This window comes from Hemibagrus wyckioides, linkage group LG07, assembly GCF_019097595.1.
Source record: "Hemibagrus wyckioides isolate EC202008001 linkage group LG07, SWU_Hwy_1.0, whole genome shotgun sequence".
Classification (NCBI taxonomy): domain Eukaryota; kingdom Metazoa; phylum Chordata; class Actinopteri; order Siluriformes; family Bagridae; genus Hemibagrus; species Hemibagrus wyckioides.
This window is the reverse complement of record NC_080716.1, coordinates 21,500,323-21,524,445: the sequence shown is the minus strand read 5'-3', so window position 1 is coordinate 21,524,445 and position 24,123 is coordinate 21,500,323. Positions and strand designations below refer to the sequence as shown.

Below are 24,123 nucleotides of genomic sequence, written 5' to 3'. Positions count from 1 at the left end.
TCCACTAGACTTGCAGATCATGTGTCTCCGTACTGAGAAAACTTTATAATGCAAGTCTAGGGGCAGCTGTTGAAATCTTGTCAATAGCTATTTAAAATAGGGATTCATTTATTCTTTAATCATTTTAACCACTGACATTCAGGAAATAAATTATAAATTTGGAATTTAAATCCAAGCCAGGGGTGAAGGTGCGGTGGTAGCTCAAGTTGTTAAGGCTCTGGGTCGTTGAACAGAAGATCAGGGTTCAAGCCCCAGCACTGCCAAGCTGCCACCATTGGTCCTTTGAGCAAGCCACCCTGCTCCAGGGGGGCTGCATCATAGCTGACCCTGCACTCTGACCCCAACCCTCATGGGGTATGCGAAGAAAGAATTTCACTATGCACTAACACATATGTGACACCCTAACTTAGGTGGCAAAGAAAAATCTCACTGAGTTGATATGAGGAACCAGACTCAAAAGGGAAGCCATCCTTATCCGGGTGACACCAGAGGGTGTGATTACAAATAATTTCCCCTTCTACAACTGTGTAGAAGTAACAAGGAAATAATTCTAGTTTAAAACAAAGTCTGCCTTGATGAAGTGTTCAGTGATGGAGACTTGAGTACAAAACTGTTCATGGTAATTACAGTCCTAAGACATCTCCATGTTTTTAAGTGGTATCATGCATAGCAATCCTATATATCTCCAGGGTGTCGATGAGCAGCGAGCAGCCTCCATGTGCTGAGACTCCAACCAAAAGTAGGGCATCAGGAAGGATCAAGCAGGTCCGGAGAAGAAATTTTAAAATATTTAAATTGTAAATAAAATATTTAAAATACACAAGTTTAGAACTGCTGCACTTCATGATGATGTGTGAAATTTCCCACCCTTCCCTGTCACGCAAAAATTACCCACTGGTATTTCAGTGTAACAAGTAAGCGTGAAGGTTTTGAGAATCTGAAACCAAATCTTGAGCTTACAAACTTGCACACTGTCTACAGTTTCATTCTTGCTTTTGTGTATGAATGTTCCAGTTTACAGAGTTAACCCAGCTGCCATGTGCATGACACAGCAAAAAAAAAATCACATGGAGTTGCTCATTTTCTCTGAAACTATGTCAATTCCTCAGTGCCACACCAACATGAACATCGTCTCTGCAATAACTATACCGAGGCCTTTACAGTAACCAGCGGAGGGAGAGAGAGAGAGAGAGAGAGAGAGAGAGAAGAGTACAGTGATTTAGCTACTTACGCTTTCTTTAGTTTTGTGTTACTCCACCTGAAAAAGTAGTCCCATTTCTGAAGGGATTAATTAAACAAATTTAGCAAAATTTAGCTAAAGAATAAACAAAACATAAATTTTTCTATGATTTATATAAAAAAAATGTCTTTTTTTCCCCCAGTACAGGGAAACATAGAAATGATTTTTCATAACTTATGCTTAAGTTAAAAACTACTTAAAAAGCTAAGAGTGTGCGGAGGTGAAAAGACATGCAGCATGGTTACTGCGAGTCAGAGGGCAGACGACGGCTTTTACCGTCCTCAAGATTCAGTGATGGAATCATGAAAATGATTTTACTGGACATTCCACAGTCTGAGGTTGTAATAAGGCCAACCTCTGACTGCATGAAGAGTGAAAGCTAAAGGAAAAACCATCAAACACCACATTCATACGTACTGATGCACATGACCATGTGCCCTACTTACACGCAAAGCCACTTCCGTGCACACACACACGCACACGCACGCACACACACACACACGCACGCACGCACACGCACACGCACGCGCACACGCACACACACACGCACGCACACACACACACCTCAGCTCATGTTCTGTGATTAAAACTCCATGTACTGTTCTTCAAAACGCTCACACTGTCTGTCACACACAAGCTCATGTAACCTGCCCTGGAGTACAGAAGGGTCAAAACATGCGCTCCACACACAGCCTGATACACGACTACATCCTCATCCCTTTCTCTCCTTTCTCCCCTCTCTATCTTTCCTTTACACATCTCCTCTCCCCTCCTGTGCTACACTCCATTGCCTTAATGGCCCGAGAAGGCAATGATGGACGACACTCCTCTAATTAGGTTTTCAAGTTCAGCCCAGACAGATAGAGAGAGAGAGAGAGAGAGAAGAAAACTAGACATGAGTGATGAAAGAAGGAAGAGAAAAAAGAGATTGAGATGAAAGTAGATTCATCAATCTAGATCAATGAGGAGAAGATCAATGAGGAAAATGAAGTGAAGGTTCTAAAAAAAGAAAAGAGGGCTGGGGAGAATACTAAAGGTGAGTGCAGACAAAGAGTGGCATTAGGGTTAGGAGAAAGGAGAAGAAAAAATATACACATTCATATGAAAACCAATGAAATAGAAAAGAAAATGGTCATCATCCCATCTGTGCTACATCCATCTATCAGTCCTCTGATTTGGCTGCAGTAGTGTGTGTGTGTGTGTGTGTGTGTGTGTGTATCAGGAACACCAGCAGGCTCCAGTCAGTCTTGGCATCAATAGAAATCGTGTTTAGAATTTGTGAGTTAGCTAAAAAGAGAGAGGGAGAGAGAAAGAAAGAGAGAGACAGACCACGCTTTTGAATTCAATTGAATTCAGCTGAAAGTTTGTTTTCTACGCACACAGGTTTTATGTGCAGTACCGCCAAAGTAATTAAGCTGCAGTTAACACTTACACAGCATGTGTTACACGGATCAGCTGTACCGCTGTTCCACACGTCGACTAGAACACACGGAGCCTGGAGTCTTCATCATGATAAATATAAACACTTACCACTGTTTCAGTGCACCTTTAGTGAACTAAACATACATACAAATATAAAAACATTCTTAAAATCACACACTTAGGTAGACAGTTTCTATAGTAACACCATCGCACTGATTATTGTGTGTATTATATGTAATGCCTTTTAAAGCAGATTTAATTCCTTCACATCTTAGACTTCAAAAAATATGCATTCAAGACCCACAATTCAGAAATATCATAAAAGTCCCAGAAAACACCATAAAAGCAGAAACCACTACATTACATTATATAATATATTACATTACATCACGCTGATTTTTCCCCTTAGATTGGCATATACTGTACATACAGAATGAATCATTTGTACTGTTCTATTTATTTATCTCCAAAAATGGATTCATATTTTACAGCAGTACACCACATCTTTGTTAAGCTGGGGCCCTAAAAAAAGATTTCAGTTTCCTTTTTTATTTAATAATGAAGGCTGTTAAATATGTTCTTTTATTCGTTAGAGATACAGAACATAAACTTGTATGTTTAATGAAATTCAAAACAGGTATGATATTAGGAACAGGTTTCACATCGTGGTTTGTACTTTACTCAGTAACAAATGTAAAATTCAATTCAGTTCAATTCAATTCTAGTGGTATAGAGCTCTTAACAATGGTCATTGTTGGACCAAACCGCTTTACAGAAATATTGAGAATAAAAAAAAAAAAATCAGAATGAAAATGAATAAAAATAAAAGAATAATAAAAAAGATTTCATATTTAAATTTATATTTATTTCTAATGAGGAAGCCAAAGATAACAGCAGCAAGGAAAAGGATGATACAAGGAAGAAACATTGAGAGGAAACCAGGCTCAGGAAGGAATCTATCTTCATCTGGGTAAAAATATAAGCTAAATAATATCAGAGTGAGAAATATCCATCCATCCATCCATCCATCTTCTGTACCGCATATCCTACACAGAGAGCTCATGCAAGAACATGGGGTCATGCAAACTCCACACACAGGGCAGAGGAATCAAACCCCCAAGCCAAATATTCTAACCTCTAAGCCACCATGCCCCCCAAAGCAGCAAGTATCTAATGAAAAAAATGATCAGTTTTGTAGAATTTTGTAGAATATTTGGATTGGAACAATTATTAATTTTTTACTACAGAACTGATTACTTGTAATGATGTCTTTTCAGAACAGAACAGAGAGAAATAACAGCAGTGACCCGAGCTGACCCGCCGCTCTCCTGCTAAGCAGGTATTACCAGTTCCTCCTAACAAAGCACTCTTGGCCTTTGGCTTCTTCAGCTGGACACCACTAGCTGACCTAAAAAGCTCACGTACAACACCATCTGCTTTACTGCCTTTTTATAAAAACCACCCCTACACGAGCACCCACTGGATCCTCACTGGATTATGTAAAACAACATGATCACTGGTTCCCTGTCACAATATACCTTATGTAAAGTATATCTTATGTAAACATGTTAAACCCTTCTGGAGGATGAACCTGATCCTGTTGAAAGAGCTGGTATGTGAAACAAGTCCAGCACAAACACGTCTTCCACGGGAAGCTGTTTTTACACGTCCGTCCATTGCACCACCCTTTCACTGCAACGAGTCCTTCTCTTTACTTCTTTTTTTCTTCTTCTTTTAATCAGTTAAAACATGCTTCCTTTTTTCGCAAGAGTGTTTGTCCTGATTTGATCTAGTAAAGTGTTTCGTTGCTCATTTTTAAAAGGTAGAATATAAATATGTATAAATAAATAAATCACAAATAACTGAAATTTCTGACATGATCATCAAGACTCTGTTCCTATCAGTAGCCCCAAGTGAGCTCCTGAGGGGAAAACCTGCCCTTTGTGGTCCCTAATGTTGTCCAGACTTGAGGGTAGCACACTTATCCCTCACTGTGTGTGTAATCCCTACATTCTGTTCAACCGAGGTTTCAGAAAGTTTCAACAAACGTGACAGACAAAACTGAGAAGAATTAAAAAAAAAAGAAAAAAGTAAGCCTATTGCTGGTCTCATGGCTACATATGATGGCTGTAACAATATATATAGACTTATCTCAATTTTATTTAATACGATATAGTGTTGTTATAGCATGATACACTTTCCCATACAGCAAAATAAGCATAGTCTGAATGTTTCAGGTTTCCGTGTTCAGTTGATTAAAACATTCGACATAATAAAAGTACAATAACTGATGCTTAATAAAGATAACGTCGTTTTCCTGACCCGTGGGAACATGACACTTTTATTAAAAGCCCTGTTTCAAGTCTTTAAAAAACTGAGGAGGGATTGTAGCCGTGATTAAACTTCCTAAAATTTCCTGAAGAATTCAATCCTGGAGTCATATTCTGACTTTATGGATTATCAAACATCACATCTTAAGCAGCTAAGGCACTAGTTTTAGTTGGCTAAATAATTCAATTTAGCAAACAAGAGTGCTGCTGATATTTTTTTCCCGGCTTGAAGAACTAGCTAGTCATAGTGAATAAACAAATGCGGTGTACTTTAGAAGCTATGACATAACCACTGTGTCTTGTTGCCTAATAATGATACGGTTGCTAATCCAAACCAGTTCATATCGTTCAGTTTGATGCCTTCACAGCTGTAGGAAACTGTTCTTGTTAGCTAGGGAGCTGGTTCAGTTTATCCACAGCTGGCTATCTTTATCAAAATAAATAATAACCAGCTTCAAAATTTCAGCAGATCTTTATCTTATATCTGCTCTGATAGCAGCAAGATCTTTCCTTTGTGCAAGCAAATAATGGAAGCAAGATGGCCGCCCTGTTGTTGTTCTTTTTAACATAAACTCTGGGGGCAGTGTAGCAGGATGTGGCACGCTTGACCACATCAAGTATAACAACAAACATGAATGTTGTAGAAAAATTATAGAGAAGTGATAAGAGTGTTTTAACATCCCCATGTCACGCCACAGCGATAATGATGTTTGTCGGGATATTTACAGATTAACATGGAAGTTTATTCTCAGACCTGCGCTCTCATGGATAAAGCTTCTGAATCGTCCAATAGCGTGCTGGCTTTATGGCGATTTGCAGGGTTAAATGTAAACATTCACAATTCAACACAATGTCAAATTTCGAAAACATGCAATCCATCGAGTGCATAAAACCGAACAAATATAAAAGGATGTGAACAGAATAAATAGAGCTGACATATCTGAGCATGTGAGGTCGCTGTTTTTTAATATCTCTAGCAGTGAGAGTGCTTCATATCAGTGGTTTTTATCGGTGGCTCTTGCTTCAGCAGAGTCATGGTCATGTTTGCCAACATTCTGCTATCCACCTGCACGTCTCTCGTTTCTGTCGTGTTGATTATAGGGATGTTCACGCTGGTCTTCTGGCTTCCTGTCACAACTCATAGCAGGGTTACTTCCTTTATTTGTGCTGCTCTTAGCTGGACGGCGGCTAATTGGGCCTCACTGACTTTTTTTTATAATGTACTGGGGAGAGTCTAAATGTGGACTCAACAAGCAAGAAGAGCTTTCCTTCTCTGCCCTGTTTCTCTGACCTCCTCCTCACATTCACAGCAGAGAGGGAGAGAGAAACAGAGTGAGAGAGAAAGAGAGATGGACAGAAAGACAGAGAGAGAGAGGGAGAGAGAGAGAGAGAGGGAGGGAGAGAGGGAGAGAGAGAGAGAGACCTTTTTTTTAATCAAGGTTTCACATACACAAAATGTTCTATCTTCAACCACATTCACAATTTGCACAGACATGCAAAATAACACACACACGCACACACACATTTTCCAGCTGCTCTCGTCTAGACGTGTCACATCAACCTGTCCTGTCATCATCCAATATACACTGACATGAACAGCTTTAAGAGTCCTGTGTGCATGCACGTGTGTGTGTGTGTGTGTGTAACTGTGACTCAAATGAATTAAATAATAAATTAACTAATTAAATCATGCTCCAGTGACATGCCATGCTTGATAACATTTACTGCAGTCTTAATGAGGATGCAAATGAAGGGAAAGCGAACAGGAGGTGGAAATGTGTTAGGTTTTTTTCCACATACTAATCTGTTACACCAACTCTCACTTACACACACACACACACACTGACAGAATGGTGCACACACACACACACACACACACACTGACAGAATGGTGCACACACACACACACACAGACACACTAAATACATTATATCCAAGCAATTTTAGAAAGGTCAAACTCCACAAATCACCAGGAGCTGCGCTGTTTTCAGCTGGCATGCAGACTGTTAGATTATTATGAGAGATCCTCGGTTCTGACCACACACCCGGTCATACACGCTGTACAACAAATTCATCCCTTTCAGCTACTCTCAGACCAGTGAAATCTCCAACTGTTATGCTGTCACTAAGCGCTCTGATGTGTTAATGAACGTGACGGACGTGTGCTCGTCAGTACCAAAGAGTTCACATGAGAGCCATCTGTAATGTAATGGCCTGAGTTAATAAATTCAACCTCGTTACTACGCTGATCCTGATTAATATCCTGCTAATCATCACACCTGCAGGGTTTTTCCTCACTAAAAACCAGAACATCTGGCACCAGAAAGCGCCAGAATCACATTTTCGGTCAGTCTAGTAACGACGGTCGCACTTCTGAGTTTTTGGTACCTTCACAACAACATCCTATATGATACATACAGACACACGTTGTATTAAATACAACTGATGCAGTACAATCAGTGCTGTGTGTATGTGCTGTTTAAAGCAACACTGTGAATTTCAAGAAAAGCTCGACGATTTCCTTTAACATTTTTTCACCCTCACTTGTACAGCAACCTTTATTTAACCACAGATTAAAATTATCCACCTTATTTTTGTCACAATTTTGTTATCTTGCACTTGATGAAACTGATAAGACTTCTCAGACAGTCTGTCTGTCTGAGTAAAAAACACTTGAAAATGCTGTTATAGGAAAATAATCATCACCAGCGTTGTGATGCAAAGCTGAAATACCTTCCAATCTTTCATTCCTTTTATATCGCAGCACTTTTCCTACATCATCACTTCTTATCCATTTATAGATATGTTGTGCAACGTCTGTGAAACAAGTTAGTTCCTGTTATAACTTACATTATAGCTGTTATAAACAGCTGTTCTCTCACATGCATCTTTTTTCTCACACTTAAGGCATGTTACTACGGAATCACAAAACCCACTATTCCCCTTCCCACGCTGGAAAACTTCACATCTCTGACTGTTATAAAGCCCTGATACTGGTGACTCCTTACAGAAAGCTTCACTACATCAACAGCTGCACATTTTTTATCAGTTTATGGAGCCACACATCTCTGTGTAAGATGTTATTGTAAGAATGATAACAAATTAAAAGCAGTGTAGGAATCAAATCGTTGCCGTTAGCGCTCACAAAATGTGGAAGATAAACCTTCACTGACTCCAGTTTGACTCCAATTCCTGCCCCCAAATGCGCTGTGAAAGTCTGTAAGACAACTCTACACACAGCGACGGCCAAGTAAAATGAGTGATAAGCCTCCGTTATTATCAGTCATTAGATATCACGTGAGATTAAAAGCAGACGATCTGATTCAACCGCTGCTGCAAAAAGAGAAATATGATACAACATAGCTATAAACCTTTGCACTGGTTTACAGGGTAGTGTGTCCTTTTGTGTAAACTGAAGGCCTGTCAGTCTCACACATTTCTGGCTTTCATGCTGCTCACCACATGACCCCGAAAAACAACCAACCAGGAAGAAGCACACGACCGTGGGGACAGTTAGACACAAGTCACACGCTGAACCTACAGATCTGTTTCGTCGCTCGTCTTTAACCCTTGACTTATCAGTAATAAATGGCGCTACTATGATACTGCTGCTAGGTAATATTCATTCCCACATGCAGTCATTCCCTGAATCTACAGATGAAGCAGAATCTAAACTTAACCCCATTACACAACCATCCCACCAACAAGGAGGAAATCCACTGGCTTTAATGAGAGAGCTGCAGCTTGTTTCCTGAATATCAGCGAGTCTCAGTTCATCATCAGACCCTTGTGTATTAAAAAAACAATTACAAGAAAACATGCTTTTCATGCTGTCTAGTGCATCGTTTCCTTTGTCTGTTTCGGTAACGGAGAGCTGTGGTATTAAACGGAAAGTCCTGTGTCTGTTAATAGCTTTAGAGTGAAGGCATTAGAATTCTTCTGGTTAACATAATACGAACAATTTAGAGCAAAATATTGCCAGAAAGACACAATGACTTCTCACACACACACTTCCAAGCTGACAGACAGCTGCATTTGCGATTTCTATTTTTCAAGTCTGTCACGCTTGAATGGATTCCTGCCATGCTTCCTCCCGAAAAACACACACAGTAAACAGAACGCAAAAATTCACTTTTTTTTTTAGCATTGAGAGACAATGTGGTTTAGCCATGCTAGCACATTTATTCTGGTAGCCCCCCCCCGATGGATTCATACAGAATCATTTTTATCCGCTGTTTCGTCGGTGATTATTTACAAGTAATTTAGACTCTTGTGGTCACAGTGAGGAATATCAGAATCAGACTTTCTGACTGTCTGTAACTTCCACACAAGTTTCGCCGCTTAACTCTAGGCTCTGTCAAGTGGTTAATGACCCTCGGTGTAAGAACAGACTAAGACGAGTGCAGTGCAATTATAAAAACCCCCAACTAAACACAGGTACACACAGAGAAGTGCAAAAGTCTGAGAGCGCTAGCGAAAATACTACTATTTTGCATTCATTTCTAATTTAATACAACGATTTTAATTACGAAATTATACTGTTGACAAAAATTGAAGTGAAACGTAGACTCTTTGAAATATTTACTAGAGTTTTTTAGAGTTTAGTAGAGTGTTTTGGTTCGTCCCTTTGTTGACTAATGATAGTGTGCACTCGAGCTGCCGGGAACTCAAGTTTGGGTGAAACTTTATGATTCATTTTCATTTCTTATTTAGTTTCTTTAATGTAGTTCTACATGGAATATAACTCAGTACATGACCAATAAACTCTTGAATCTCTTCTGTTTATTTCCAGTTTTTTATTTTAAAAACAATTAAGATTTTTACAGTTGTCTCAGACTTTAGGACCCTACTGTACATGTGTGAACACTTCCATCCTGGACTGTTTTCATAGTGACGGCATAAAAGAATCATTTTTGGTTCCACAAAGAACCTTCCTGTAAAAAGAACCCCTTTTCCTAATACCACTACACAACTTTTATAGTCTAAAGAAACGTTTTCCACTACAAAGAATCTTTTGCACAATGGAAACGTTCCATGGATGTTAAAGGTTCTTCATGGAACCATGCACCTGGACAAAGAACCCATTTAAAAAAGAGTGTATGAATTAAGCAATCATGAAAAGGTCTTCTCATAATAATCGTATTGCACAGTAATATTGGTATGATTTAAAAAGCATACTCAGGATTAAATTCTACATCCTGCCTCCCTCAACATTTACAGCACATTTACACTTATCTCATTTATACCACTGAGCTATTGAGGCTTAAGGGCCTTGCTCAAGTGCCTTGCTTTGGAGGTCCTGGGGTTTAAACTCACAACCTTCTAATCAGCAGACAGTAGTCCAACTCCTTGATTCATGTAGCTCAGACGATACGTCACATTACAGAAGCACAGAGTTCACATCCTGGGTAAAACAGAGCTCTCGCAGTTTCGTAACAGCCCGCAATTCTTGTGATCTGATGAGGGTCAAAGGTGAAAGGTCTTCTGACACCAAGGAAAGGAATGCCAGAAAGGTTCAAAGGAAAACTACAGATAGACACGCTGTCTTCAATGCAGAGGGCAACGTGTTCTGTAATCTTCACTGTAGCTGCCTGTAGGTTGGACACAGTGCAGCTGGAGTTTAATCAATACTTGAAACACAGAAAGCACTGAAAGAAACGTGTGTCTGATGTGCTAATAATAGCCCTTCTAGGTGCTAACTTTAAAAAAAAAAAGAAAAAAGTTGACTGTTTTCACGTCACAACAGGAAACGTGTGAAAATAGAAGCGATGCTTATCTACAATATACTATATCACCAGCTTGGATTCTTGTATCTTGTATTATCTTTCACTGAACCTTTAACTGTTTGCACACTCGGATAACAGTGTGTGCTAAATACCTAGCTGGCAGTGCAGTATAATTGGATAAAAATGCATGAAATAGATTATTTAAGTATTTGTACTTTAATATTACCTCCATATTTAATGTAACTATTTATTTACAATTTACCTGAATTCACAATACTGGGGAGGAATCTAGTACAGATATTCATTTTCTTGATCTTACGTGATTTTAATAAGCTCATTGTGGGTCAAACAAGTGGATTTCTGCTCAGTCTGCTTAATTTGGTCCTTAAGTGTTAAAATCTCAAATATTGTTTTCTGATTAGTGAACAATAAGTACTTTAAAGGTCAGAGGTTCTTTGCTAAGATACCTTTAAAAATACAGCAATGGACCAGTTATGTACTTTAAATAAGTTTTATTTAAGTATGTAAGGTCTAACTAAAGGTACAAAAGATGAAATATGTTTATACTGAAATAATTATGATTTATGTAGTGATAATGGTGATAATTAATGGGTGCTGTATTGTCATTACTACAGTGAGAAGTTAAAGGGCAGTTACAATGGCATTTATTCAGACTCCCAGATTTTGCGACCAAGACTGCAGCTTTTTCCAAAATTTGTGAAGCAACCTGTGAAGATTTTTGTGCTTTTTATTTTGAGGAAAACTACTTGAATTAGTTGTAAGGGGGAGTGGTGGCTCAATATTTAGGATGTTGACCTGTGGATCAGAATGGATCTGTGTTTCCCTGAGTCCTTGAGCAAGTCCCCTAACCCTGAGCTGCTCCGTTGTGTAAAGTTAGAAGTATGTAAAGTCACTCTGGAACCGGGCGTCTGCCAAATGCTAGAAATGTGAGGGGTAAAATTGCAAGGGTAGGATTTTTCATTTAAACTCCTTCCAGTGAAGACACCTATGTTATTACTTTCTATGGTAGCCATACTCATGTCTGATGAGTGAAGAGGGCTTGGCTGAAGGTGTGCCATGTCTTCACCTAAATCTGTGGACAAATTTGTAAAATTGCAAGCTCCTCCAAGCACATGAGCTTTTTTGCTCATGGACCAATTTCCAGTCATGTTTAATGTCTTCATTTGTTTTAAGCAGAATGCAGTACAGCTATACACCACAGACTCAGCTTGGCTAGATCCCGACGCTGTTGACGGTGATAATAGCATGAAGCTTTGGACCCTGAACTGTCTGAGAAAGCTGGATGGATTACAGAACTAAAGCTCTGCTGCACTGCTCTCATTACGCAGAGACAAACCAAAGGCTAAATCCTACTGATGCTATTATCAGTGGGTACTTGTAGGATTGTAGGAAATGTGGAAAATTGTTTACCAGTTTGAACATACAGACCAACATCAATGAAACTAAAAAAGTCAAGTCAGAATCGTGTTAGAAACTGATTCCTGAATGCAAAAGAAGTTGATGCTAATTATAAAGATACATATGCAGGTGGATTAGGACAGATTTGTTCCTTTCCCGGAACCAGTGTTGAGTGTTTCTGACAGCGCAGACAAACACAGACATGGGAATATTGATTACCAGCAAAAGAAGTGCAGTGCATCACTAAAGCTACAGGAAGATGTTTCACAAATGCACTTAACCCCTGAGTTATCATCATTCTAAACCCCGTTTTAACCTCGAGTAGGGGAACATTTCACACTTGTACCCGGAATTATGAAACCATGCTTCCAGTCAGAGTTAGCAGCACTTTTTTTTTTTACTGCATAATGGTGGCAAACTTTCATCGCCTAAAATGACGCAGTGTTAAAATGTTACAGCTAGATGCTTAGCAACAGACAACCAATCAGAAATCAGGAACAGTGTATGTGCTGTATACAATCACAGAAACCATGTGTGTTGTGTAAACAGATGCAGCATTTGAGGGAAAGCTTTTCAAAATAATGTCAAAGTTTCTTGCATCTCAAGAGGCTTTAAAACAGCCAATGAGGATTTATGCTGCAATATTATTTTCTCACTGATGCGGGATAAGCCGTTATTTAAAGCGGCTGTGTGCTGTATTTATCCAATCATGGCTGCTGAATTCCCAGGGTTTGGGAATGTACAGTGTGAAGCGTCAGATTATTAATACACAGATTTTAATGTTAACCCCTGGTGAAGTATGAGCAGTGGGAAACACTGAATAAGAAATCCCACGATTCAATTTACCGGGTTTTATACACTGACCCAGGAGAAGTAGCTCAAGTGTAAAAGCTCTAAAGTGTCCCATAAGTCTCCAATACACACAGTTTGAACTTTTTATTAAAATGTCTCATAAAAATGTCATATTTCATGCATATTATACATATTTTGTTCTTTAAAAACGCCTTTGACAACAACAACAACAACAACAACAACAAAAAACGTTTTGAAATTGTTCTCATGGCTGATCAAGAAACTGATATATATATATATATATATATATATATATATATATATATGTTATGATGAACTTTCAAGCACATCACACACAACACTGTCACCAAACTGGGAGCCAACGTTGGAAGAGACGACTCTGTGTGTGTCTACCAAGAAATAGCAATCATGTAGATGTTTTCTAAATCAAGTTACATTTTGCTTTTTTAAAAAAAAAGGTTCTTCTCCCTGTTTATGGAGACTTTTGGGACAGAGCATATAATGAAAGAAGCGCTTGAAAGCGCTGTCTCCAGCGTGAGTGCTGCTTGTGAACAGAACTATTTCCCTCATTACCGCGAGGCTAATTAACACAGTTTGCACACCCGGCTTCATATCTGATATCATGTGCAGCTTAATTGCTCATCTAATGACTCTCAGACAAACACTGACCTGCAGTGATAATGACACAGCACACAGACGCGAGCTGCTTTCAGCAGGCCAGGTATTGATATGTGCATCTTCTGGATCAATATGTATCATATTGCCACCTTAACTACAACGCTAGCTCTCATCCGTCTGTGGATCATGTTCCATTCGGGGAAGAATAAACACAGCGGTGAAAGGAAATGGATCTTACACAAGCTAGTGTTGAGTGTCTGCTCTCAAAGCTGGACTTTTTTTTTTGGATGAAATAAATGCACAAGTGATCTTAAACATGAAAAAAAACAAAAAAACAAAGAAAACAGAGATGGATGCATTTTGTCCAAAATGCCTGACATGTTAAAGTCATGCTTATATTTAATCTTTCTTGACTCACACACGCTACATACTACAGTTGTTTTTCTTTCTCTCTCGTTTGGAAGTGGGGGTTTTGCTTGCTAAACAAAAAATGTTTCCTGTTTTCGAGTGTTTTAAAATGATGTTGGTGTTTATTGAGAATTGTGGGTGTCTAAGAAAAATTGAAGACAAAGCACAGGATGAAGCAGTTCAATTACTTTTAGGAATCTGACCTACTACTACAACTGCTACGACATGCAAAGTAACTGATATTTTCAACTCAACACTGCAAACTTTTAATTATAGAAATAACCCAGGACTGTGCTTTGCTCTCTTTTGCATGTTGTGGGTAGTGATGCATGATGCAGACATGTTGTTCTTCCACTTATTATTTTCCATAAATGAATCATTTATATATTTAAATGACCCCTGAATCACCTCTCTGCCCTCGAAGTAGTGTGAATATAAATGAATGAAGCAAGTCATTTCAAAACACTAACTATCCCCCCTAACTTAAATAATGATTTTATGCTAAAATCAATGTTTCCTGAGAACATGTTTCTTATTTATACCTCACACAGCCTTGGATGTTGGTGAGCTGTTCTGTAGTCATTTGAGCTTAAAACTAGACTCGTGGCACGTTATACAATACGGAAGCGCAGAAGAGCTCGTTTTGTGCTAAATGCATATCACAAAAAATGATCGAAAAGTAAAACACCGAAATGCAAAACAACCAAACGAAAACAGGAAATAAAATAACACACCACTAGTGTGTCTGATAAGTAAAAATTTTCGGTCACATGCTCGTTTCTCACTGGCCTCATTATTGAAACGCTTATAAGTGGCAGCATATCTAATATATTTTTTTTCCCCTGTGGAAAAAATGACTAGAATAAAACATGCTAAAGCGTACTCTTTTAGATCTTTCAGTATGTATTTGTAGCTGCTGTGATGACACAGATTGATGCTGTAACTAATCTGGGGCAAGCAGTAGTTATGTTTTCTGACATGTGGGGTGTTTCGTTTAGTTATTTGATTTGAGGTCATGGTTATATTTTAAGGTCTAGTGTTCTGTAAGTTTTTTACTACTGTTTTTGATATTGTGGTCATATTTGTTGACGGTTTGTGGCTTGTGAGAAAAACAACAATAACACACAAATTAACCAACAAAAAAAAAAGGTTTGTTTGTTTCCATGCTCATGTGTTTTGCACCTCAGGACACAAAGCACTGTAAAACGTGATGTTTTTTAATTTCTGAAAATTATCCTGCAGCACTGAATTGTGGGTTTCTATTCTTTTCCTCTCTCTCTCTCTCTCTCTCTCTGTCCAGTAAGTATAAAGAGGAGCACAGTGGCCTACCTTGGCCCGGATCTGGCCTGAGGTGGACACTTTGCGGATGAGTTTGTGTGAGCTCTCCTCCGGCTCCCCGTCGCTGTCTGATGACTCGTCTCCCGCGTCGGCGCGCTCCGGCTCGCGCACGTAGAGTGTGTTCGGGTTCAGTTTCGCCGCCATGGACGCACACGGACCGAGAGGACGCGGCTCTTCACTCTCTACCTCCTGCACCGCCTTGTCCTCTGCTCTGCAAAACAAAACAAAACAAAAACAAAAGCACTATTTAACATATGGACAAAGGCAAATAAATAAACAACAACCAGGCAATGTCCGAATCTGCAGAGATAACTACCTGTATTAAAGAACACACTACAGCGCCTGGGGGGAGCGGCGCGCGCTGCTGCGGTCTCACGTGTCCTTTCTGTTTTGTGTGTTGGACTGGTTTTGGTTAGAGGAACACACAAGACACTATTGGATCTATTAAAAGCAACAGGCGTCCACAAGCGCGCGCTGTATAGTACTGTTCATGACCACGACGAGACAGCCATGAATGGTGATCTGATCACGGTATAGAGGTTGTTGCGTTATTAAGACATTCATAACAGCACGTTATAGTGGGTGTTCACATCGGCTTTGTAAAACTGCTGTGTTATTACAGATTATTCCAGCGTAACTACCTGTTAATGTTTTCTCTGTGCACTATAAGCACATGGCACATGATGCGATCGCGCACACAGCACAACACCTAGCCGACTGGCATGCATACAAACACCGCGTCCTGCGCGTCTATAGGCTCCAGTGTTCTTTTCTAAAAGCATCTCTCTGACTCAGCAGGAGATTTTGCGTCTTCCGCCGGCGCACACAATCGCTATCGAAACGCGCGCTCGTGCACCACGGTAGAGATTTCGATGTAGAACAAATGTGAACGACATGCACTGCCGAAACGGATTACAAGAATTCGCGCGTACACATCTCACTGCCCGGCTGCCGGTCGCTGGAGCGCTTTGGCTGTTTCCTGAATAACGCAATAAATGAGCGGGTCATACACGGTTCCGCATGTCAGATGGTAGTAGAGGGTTTACGCTTACCTTCGTGCTCAGCTTCACCCCCGCGCCGTGTCTCGCGCTCGGCTCTGTGTTGTCGGTTGCTCGTGAGGCTCCGCGCGGCCGCACTGATGGACAATGTGAAAATCTCCGACAAACACACAGGCACGCGCGCGGGCGCGTACGCATAGCCTCGGATCGGATTTGAAACTAATGGGAGGGGTAGAGAGAGAGAGAGAGAGAGAGAGAGAGAGAGAGAGAGATGTTACTACAAAGTTAAATTCTTATGAATATTTGTATTTCAATGCACAGTAGTTAATTATTATATGGCAGTCATTAGCCCACGTGTTTGCATGTCATAAAATAGTGTCACTATTCTCCACACCACCTGCTTCACCAAGCTGTTAGAAAATACTCTACAAGTACGTTCTTGCTCGCCATGCCACAGTGAAATTGACTTCATAATGCACCATAAATGTTTTTCATAACCTACACCACACTGACTTTGGCATGTGATATATAGACACACCACACATGTGACAGGTCGAAGGTTTTTTTCACTCAGAGTGCGTTTCTTGAAGTAAAAACTGCACAACAATGAAAGCCACATAGAGAAGTATAAGAGCAGCAGCTTCCCCATTAAACCATTTACCCACAATGAGAGATTGTTTAGTGGGCAAAAAAGAAAACATGCTACTCATAGTCGAAGTCGTAGTTTGTGTTACACCTACTTTAAACAGAAATGTGTTGGTTCAAAATAGTTTGGTCAAAAAAACTGCACTTATAACAGTTTATAGTTCCAGCACATGTTCATCTCAGTATCAGCAATAGTTCCTAAAGCAGTACTCTCGGGTGATTGCACAAAATTCCTGCAGTTATACAATATACACAGCCACATGCCTCAATGACCTGAGGTCTGATATTAAATCAGTAAAAGAATTGAATCAAAGTCTATTACTAATGTGACACGCTCGTGTTGGTTCCTTCTTTATGACATCAGAAGGATTAGGCTGTTTTCATCCAAACAGGCCGCTCAGGTGCTTGTTCAGTCTCTTGTCATCTCTCTGCTGCCAGGTCTACCTCCAAAATGATCCAAAATGCAGCTGTGAAACTTGTTTTCATCCTGTCTAAATTCTCCTACACCACCCCAATGCTGTGCTCCCTTCTCTGGCTTCCGGTAGCTGCACACATCAGATTCAAAACACTGATGCTTGCAGTTTAGACACCAGTTCATTACTGATATGTATTGAGGAGGTGGGAGGAGAACATACAAAACTCTGTACAGGATTGAAACCAGGATTTTGGAGATGTGAGGTGCTAAAAAGACCTGTTGCACAACTGTAAACAGGAAAAAGCCTGAATGGGCAAAGTGCTTAAGGTGTTGGACTTCTAATCAGAAGTGAGAACAAATTCCAGGACCACTGAGCTGCCCCACTGGACCCTTAATCAAGGCCCTTAACCCTCAACTGTGCAGTTGTATAAATGAGATAAATGTAAGTCTGGATAAGGGCGTCTGCTAAATGCTGTAAAAGTAAATATCAACGCCAGAGCACTTATACTTGGATAAACCCACACAGCACTGGTGCATTATAATTCACCCGACTCACTGGGTTTTATCACATATATTTCTTAACATACAGACTCAGATGTGTAAACGTGGGCGTGAAAGGGAATTATCTGGGAATTACCTCATTGCTTTTGGTGTTTACAGTAACAGTGGACTCAAAACGAGACTCGGTTCCTTTTCTGGACTTTACCCTTGGAATGATCACAGACCACTTGTTTTTCTACACCAACACTTCTTTAGAATGCAGAACACAGCTGATTTATGGGTAATGACATTCCAAATACTTATTTGTTTCTGTGATGTCAGATGATATGGTTGGATAAAAAAAGCAGAACTGAAGTGAAATAATGGGGAAAAAAAGAAAGAAAGCAAAACGAAAAGAGAATTTTGTTAAAGTCATCATAACCACATCATGCTTCAGAAAACAGGTCTGCATGTGACTCTTATGTAAGTGGCTGGCAAAGAAAATCATACAAATACAAACGCTACATACTCTGTATGTATTGTCCACTTTAATAGGAACACTAATTCCACCTGCTCATTCATGTAGCCAGTGCATGCAATCATCTGCAGTCAAGGTCAAGAGTTCAAGAACCTCAGTTAATGTTCACATCAAACATCAGAGTGTTTGATCTCAGATCCTTGCGACTCTAACCATGGTATGGTTGCTGGTACCAGAAGGCTAGTTATAGTATTTCAGAAACTGCTGACCTCCTGGGGCACACAAGGGTCCCTAGAGTTGATGTAAAATCACACTGAGTAAGTGACAGTTTGTGGTTGGAAACACTGTGTTTAGAAGCAAGGCCAGATGAAAATAAACAGATTGGTTCAGGAAGGATATAGTGACTCATATACTCTCTCTTTACAACTGTGGTGAGCAGAAAGGCATCTTTGCATGCACGAAACATTAAACCTTCAGGTGGATGGGCTACAACAGCAGAAGACCACATTGGGTTCAAGCCAAAAACAGGAATCTGAGGTCATCATAGTGATGGACTCTTCAACTGGACAGTTGAAGAAAAAAAAAATGACGGGTGTTGAACCTAATATTGTCTTCTGCTGGTGTAACCCATCCACATCAAGGTGTTTCACCCTCCAGACCCTCTTTACACAGCATGTAGTTAGATTTTTTTCACCATTCCGTATAAATATATTATTATTGCCATTATTATGACTGTATGGACAGCTAGCCTCAAGTTTTCTTGCCATGAAGCAAAGCATGATGCGGCCTGTATTCACAAGACACAAATCAAGTTGACCACAAGAGTTATAAACCAACTATATTGAGAGGATCTTTAGAGGTGGTCTGAGTGTGGTTCACTTGTGGGTCTGAGTTCATTTGTTCTGTTTAACACCTGGACTATATAAGGGATGCTAATAAACTAAAATAACACAAGTCTTCACGAAGGCTTTACAATGTGAAATAGGGCAGGTCATAACTTAGATCCCACCCCTGTAGTGTGCATCATGATTTAACATTAAAACAGAAGCAGGAATATAAAAAACCTGATAGTGGCTTCAGCAGCAGGCAGTCCAGTTACTCAGTTACTTCAACAGCGCAATATGTTTTCAAGCCGGTACAATGTGGAGGCTGTACAGTATGAAAAAACACCATATTATTTATTCTGAGATTATTTATACCTGATAAATAGTATCATATCCATATATGTGCATGCTAATCTCTATGTTTATTTACATGCCTGCTTTGGATCTGTGATCGTCGCTTATTTAGAACTTGCAATGTTATTATTATTCATACGAAGCTACTATGCTGTTTTATTTACATATCGTTTGGTTATGACATTAGTTACGGATTTAGCTATGTAAGTTATTTATATCTGTAGAATGTTTGCATAGCTTTGGTTGTTGAAATGTTGTGCCAGAGCCATTGTGTCATAGTTATCTGACTGAGAACAATTTTCAGTGGACTATCTTTATTTCTTTATAAAGGTAGGGCAGTGACGAACCCATGGCGGTCTGCATTATTGCGATCAAAATGTCCACTTAACTAGGCTGTGAATCTTTCGATCACCTGTATGAACTCTAATGTGAAGAGTTTGGGCAGAAGACAACAGTGCAGCTGGTTTGTTAGAAGACAAATGCTTTACAAACATTATTTTGTGCTTCTTTAAGCTTGTGTCGCCCTTCCTCATGCCACAGGTTTGCAGAACAAAATCAGCAGCACAAAATGAACTCCCACTGAGTTAAATGGAAGCTGTTTAACTGTGCAGAACTAAATTGAGCCCAGTAGGTGTTAATTTAGCCCTGGCAAGTTCACCTGCCTTTCCCCAGGCCTTTTCATTACAAGCAAGTGAACGGATGCAGTATTTCTTCCATTTTCCTGTTGCTCGGCTGTTGTTCTTTCTCCTCTCCTCTCCTCCCTTCTTCCTCCGACGCACTAACTGCAGATGGCTGGAGGCATCTCACGCTTCCCCTACACCCCCTCCCCCCTCCACCCACCAAATGCTATAAAAAAAAAAAAAAGAAGCACAAGTCGATCAGGACCTTCTCTGCTGACCTGGGAGCATTTTGTACATTTACTCTCCCTCTGGCTCTCGTAGCAATTGGTCGACGAATCTGCATTTGGATCAGTGCTGAAGCACAGCTCTTCTCTGAACTCTGAGTGTGATAGCCAGCCCCAGTGCTGCAATCTGAAAGAAAGATTCGCCGTACGCTTTAGCTCCTCACTGTCTCCACATTTCATTTCAGAGGCTTTTAAGCTCACTTTGAATGCTTTCCCTCATTTTCAATGCGAGTTCTTAGCTGAAGCTGCAACTCATCCGGGTGCATTAAGGACTGCCAGACATCGTCCGCATTAATAACCTCAATGGGCTTTTACCATCCAAATGATCTTTCACAATATTCGCTTTGTGACATTAAGCGGTTATTATTCCACTCTGCCAGAAGAGAGCAAAAATTGCAACGAATTGCGGTGTGCTTTTATGGTCGATGTGCTTTATTAGAATGTGTGCCAAGAGCTGAAATATTGACTGCTGAGCCAACAGATCTATATTTAATATGGCATTTATTTACCGATTACTCTCACTCACCTGGTCTCCCAACACACACACACACACACTCTCTTAGTATCCTTGTAAGGACCTTCCATTGACACAATTAATTTTAATCCAGCCTTTTAATCCTGTGCTACACCTAACTCTAAACATAATCTTAATCTCGGTAACAAAAATGCTGAAGTATTTCCTAACGAGGATCAGCCGAACATCTGTACAATGATCTAAACTGTCTATCCAAATTGTCAGATGTTCCTATCCTTATAGGGACATTTGGTAAGCATGAAGATATAAAAACATACCCCCACACACCCACGCATGTAGATAAACAAAGCTCAGAAAAGGCAGACCAGTAAGTTAGTGGTTCTCAGTTCCACTCTTGGTGTTTCCTGCACATGAATCTAACACCACATCTTTTCAAAGGCTTGATCATGAGAATGCAGACAGGTGTCACTAAAATGTGCATGGGTTTTAAGCAAGAAAAATCAGGGCCTGTTAATGTGCTCACTGTACTTCTTAGTGTGTGACTCATTCCTCAGTTGTATAATACCACCTGTGGCTGGTGAAAAGCATGGCGAGATTTTCAGCCTCCTCACTTTTCTATCCGCAGAGTGGAGTGTAAGCGTGCAGCTCTCTGCTGCCACCCAGCGGTCATGCTGCCTTTACGTTGCCTCGTTACTTCAAACCGCATTATATTACCTCAAACAGGTTAGGAACGATTGCACGCGTCGTGATTTTCACACGCAGAGCGTGTAATATCGTCACTAGGTCATGCGTCGCACAATATGAATGCGGCTTTATTGCACCGAGCTATGAGTGAATGAATGACAATTTATGCACGGCTAGGATGAAAGTGATGAATAGTCACTGTGCTGTCCGGCTGCGCGGGCGTGCAGCGTCACTCGGCGATGACGTCATCGCCGGCATCACCCTTCAGCCCACGCTGCTGCTGCTGCTGGCAGTGCACGCGCGCATGCAGAGGCAAGGAGCTGGAGGGCAACAGAACTGCAGAGTTGGGATTTTATTATTAATATTTTCTTTTTTTTTTTTTAACATCAACAACCATAAAAAAAAAAATCAATTCCCAAGCAGCCTAATAATGTGATAGTTAGCTGAATTGATTAGTTGCTTCCTGTGTGAAAAATAAGGGGAAACCCAGATAGTCAAAGCTAGACAAGAGCACACTAAGTGGTGACACAACCCAGTTATGTACAGGGCAAAGCTGCATTTACAGAATACTGATATAACAGAACCTATAACAGAATACTGATATAACAGAACCTATAACAGAATACTGATATAACAGAACCTATAACAGAATACTGATGTAACAGAAGGTGCATTATTCAGAACGGACGCATGATCTGTTCCAAACAGATTCTAATACAGATACAGAATAGGAAAGAGGTTTTAAAAGGCTAAAATGTTCACTAGAGGTTTACATTTGGACCAGGATCCCACTGACACACACACACACACACACAAGAAATATGCGAATAGGTGGTGTTTACTCTCATGCAGACATGACCAAGTGGTCAGACTTGAAGCTTATGGGACAATATGTTCATTTAGAAAGATGTGTAGTGCTGCAGTCATGCATTTCCACTGTTCTTCCATTCATCCTTAGAAACTGCCTAGTCAGGGCTGTGATGCTTTAAAGTAGGCTATATGTTTGTTAACCAAATAAACATGTTAATTCATAGATTAAAAATATAGACTCTCAAGTGGGGCAAGTGAAAAGCTTTCAGATAGCCTGTTTAAATCTTGTTAATTCCCACAGTCATAGAGATGGTATATTCTCTCTCACCTCCAAATCACTAGTCAGTTGTCAGTACCTTTGAGCTCATGTATGGAGAAAGGGGTGGATAGCACTTTCCTCTAAATGTGCTACACTGCCCTGTGACTAAGTGAGTAGCCCTTTGAGCGACACACTCGAAAAACACAGTTGGCTGGTTTCACACATAGTCTTCACCCTCCCCGGTTGGTAGCTGTCATATGTCATGTCATATGAAGAGCTGCCGTGTGGTGGGGATAAGGCAAGTGACCAAATATGGGAGATGATGGGGAATATCATGGGTAGTTCCAAACAAGAATGTAGCCACATGAGCAGGGTTTAGAAGCAGTCCCATGCACGTGTCTATTTATATCTAATTATGACCTTGACTGATGCAGCTGAGGCTGAGGGACCAGAAAACACACACCTGTAGACCACACCCACTTTAGGTTGAAATCTGAAAACAGATATAGAGGTAAATATTTGGATGTGATAATGTGTGTGTGTGTGTGTGAGTGTGTGTGTGTATATGGGCATATAATAGAACAGCCCTCATGATGGCATTAAGTATTCCTTGTAATAAAATGTAATGAAACAGGTCCTCAGTGCAATCATGCACAATTTTTATTGCTAAATTAACACCTACACCAGTGCTTTGTGTTTGCAAATTTGTAATTATGACTTATGCCCTCTAATATACCCACTTCAATCCTGAAAGATGCCGCAATAATTGGATTTTTTTTTGATAGGCTTACCAAATACAAATTCTCCAAGGACAAAGTTTTCAACAAAATTTCTCTAAGCAGTGGAAAACATCAGTAAGTTGAACATAAATATCTAGTTTAATAACATTTCTGCCATGTCTCAGTCTACCTTTGTCTTAAACTCCTAGAATCCTCAGCAATCCCATGGCAATGACTCAGTATCCTGTATTGAAGATGAAATCATTAATTGACGCACCATTGTCCATCCATGTCTTCATGTCGCTCTAGTATCACATAAAATACAAACCCCTAGTCTTGAGTCCCTGCTTATTACACTGAATATACTGAAGTCTTCTACACTGACCATTTAACTGTTTAATACTGTCCAACACAACCCCACTAGAGTCTATCAGCTGTTGGATGCCAAAAACAAGGCTGCGGAGGAGTACATCTCTAAGGTCATTTATCAGGGGTATATGCTTCCATCTGCTTTAGCTAGGTTCTTCTCAGGCCATATATTCATTACAAAGGACTAAATCAGGTCACTGTCATGTTCTGTTATCTGCTAATGTCAATCCCCTGAAATCCCAAACAGCTTTGCAATACTCAAAATTTACTCTCTTTGAATTCTGTGTAATTCTTTATGATCTGGTCAGTGCAATCATGAAGACCATTAGTCATGCCAAGTGTGTCCTAAAGATCTAAGTGAAAACTGAGATTCCTGATCATGTGGTTCTCAAATC

At 40.0% G+C, this 24,123-nt stretch overlaps 1 protein-coding gene across 3 annotated transcripts in view; it reads right to left on the bottom strand.

Moving 5' to 3' along the window:
- Positions 1-16,531, bottom strand: part of si:dkey-172j4.3 (diacylglycerol kinase eta) — an 84,422-nt gene extending 67,891 nt beyond the window's left edge. For 2 of the 3 annotated variants that reach the window (XM_058394603.1, XM_058394608.1), the window contains exons 1-2: positions 16,367-16,531; positions 15,306-15,525 (exon numbers count right to left, since the gene is read on the bottom strand). In XM_058394603.1, the coding sequence (XP_058250586.1) occupies positions 15,306-15,458 (153 nt within the window). In that variant the 5' untranslated portion in view covers positions 15,459-15,525; positions 16,367-16,531. The remainder of the gene's footprint in view (positions 1-15,305; positions 15,526-16,366) is intronic. The other variant, XM_058394605.1, reaches the window with a different exon arrangement.
- Between the last annotated feature and the right edge of the window lie 7,592 nt (positions 16,532-24,123).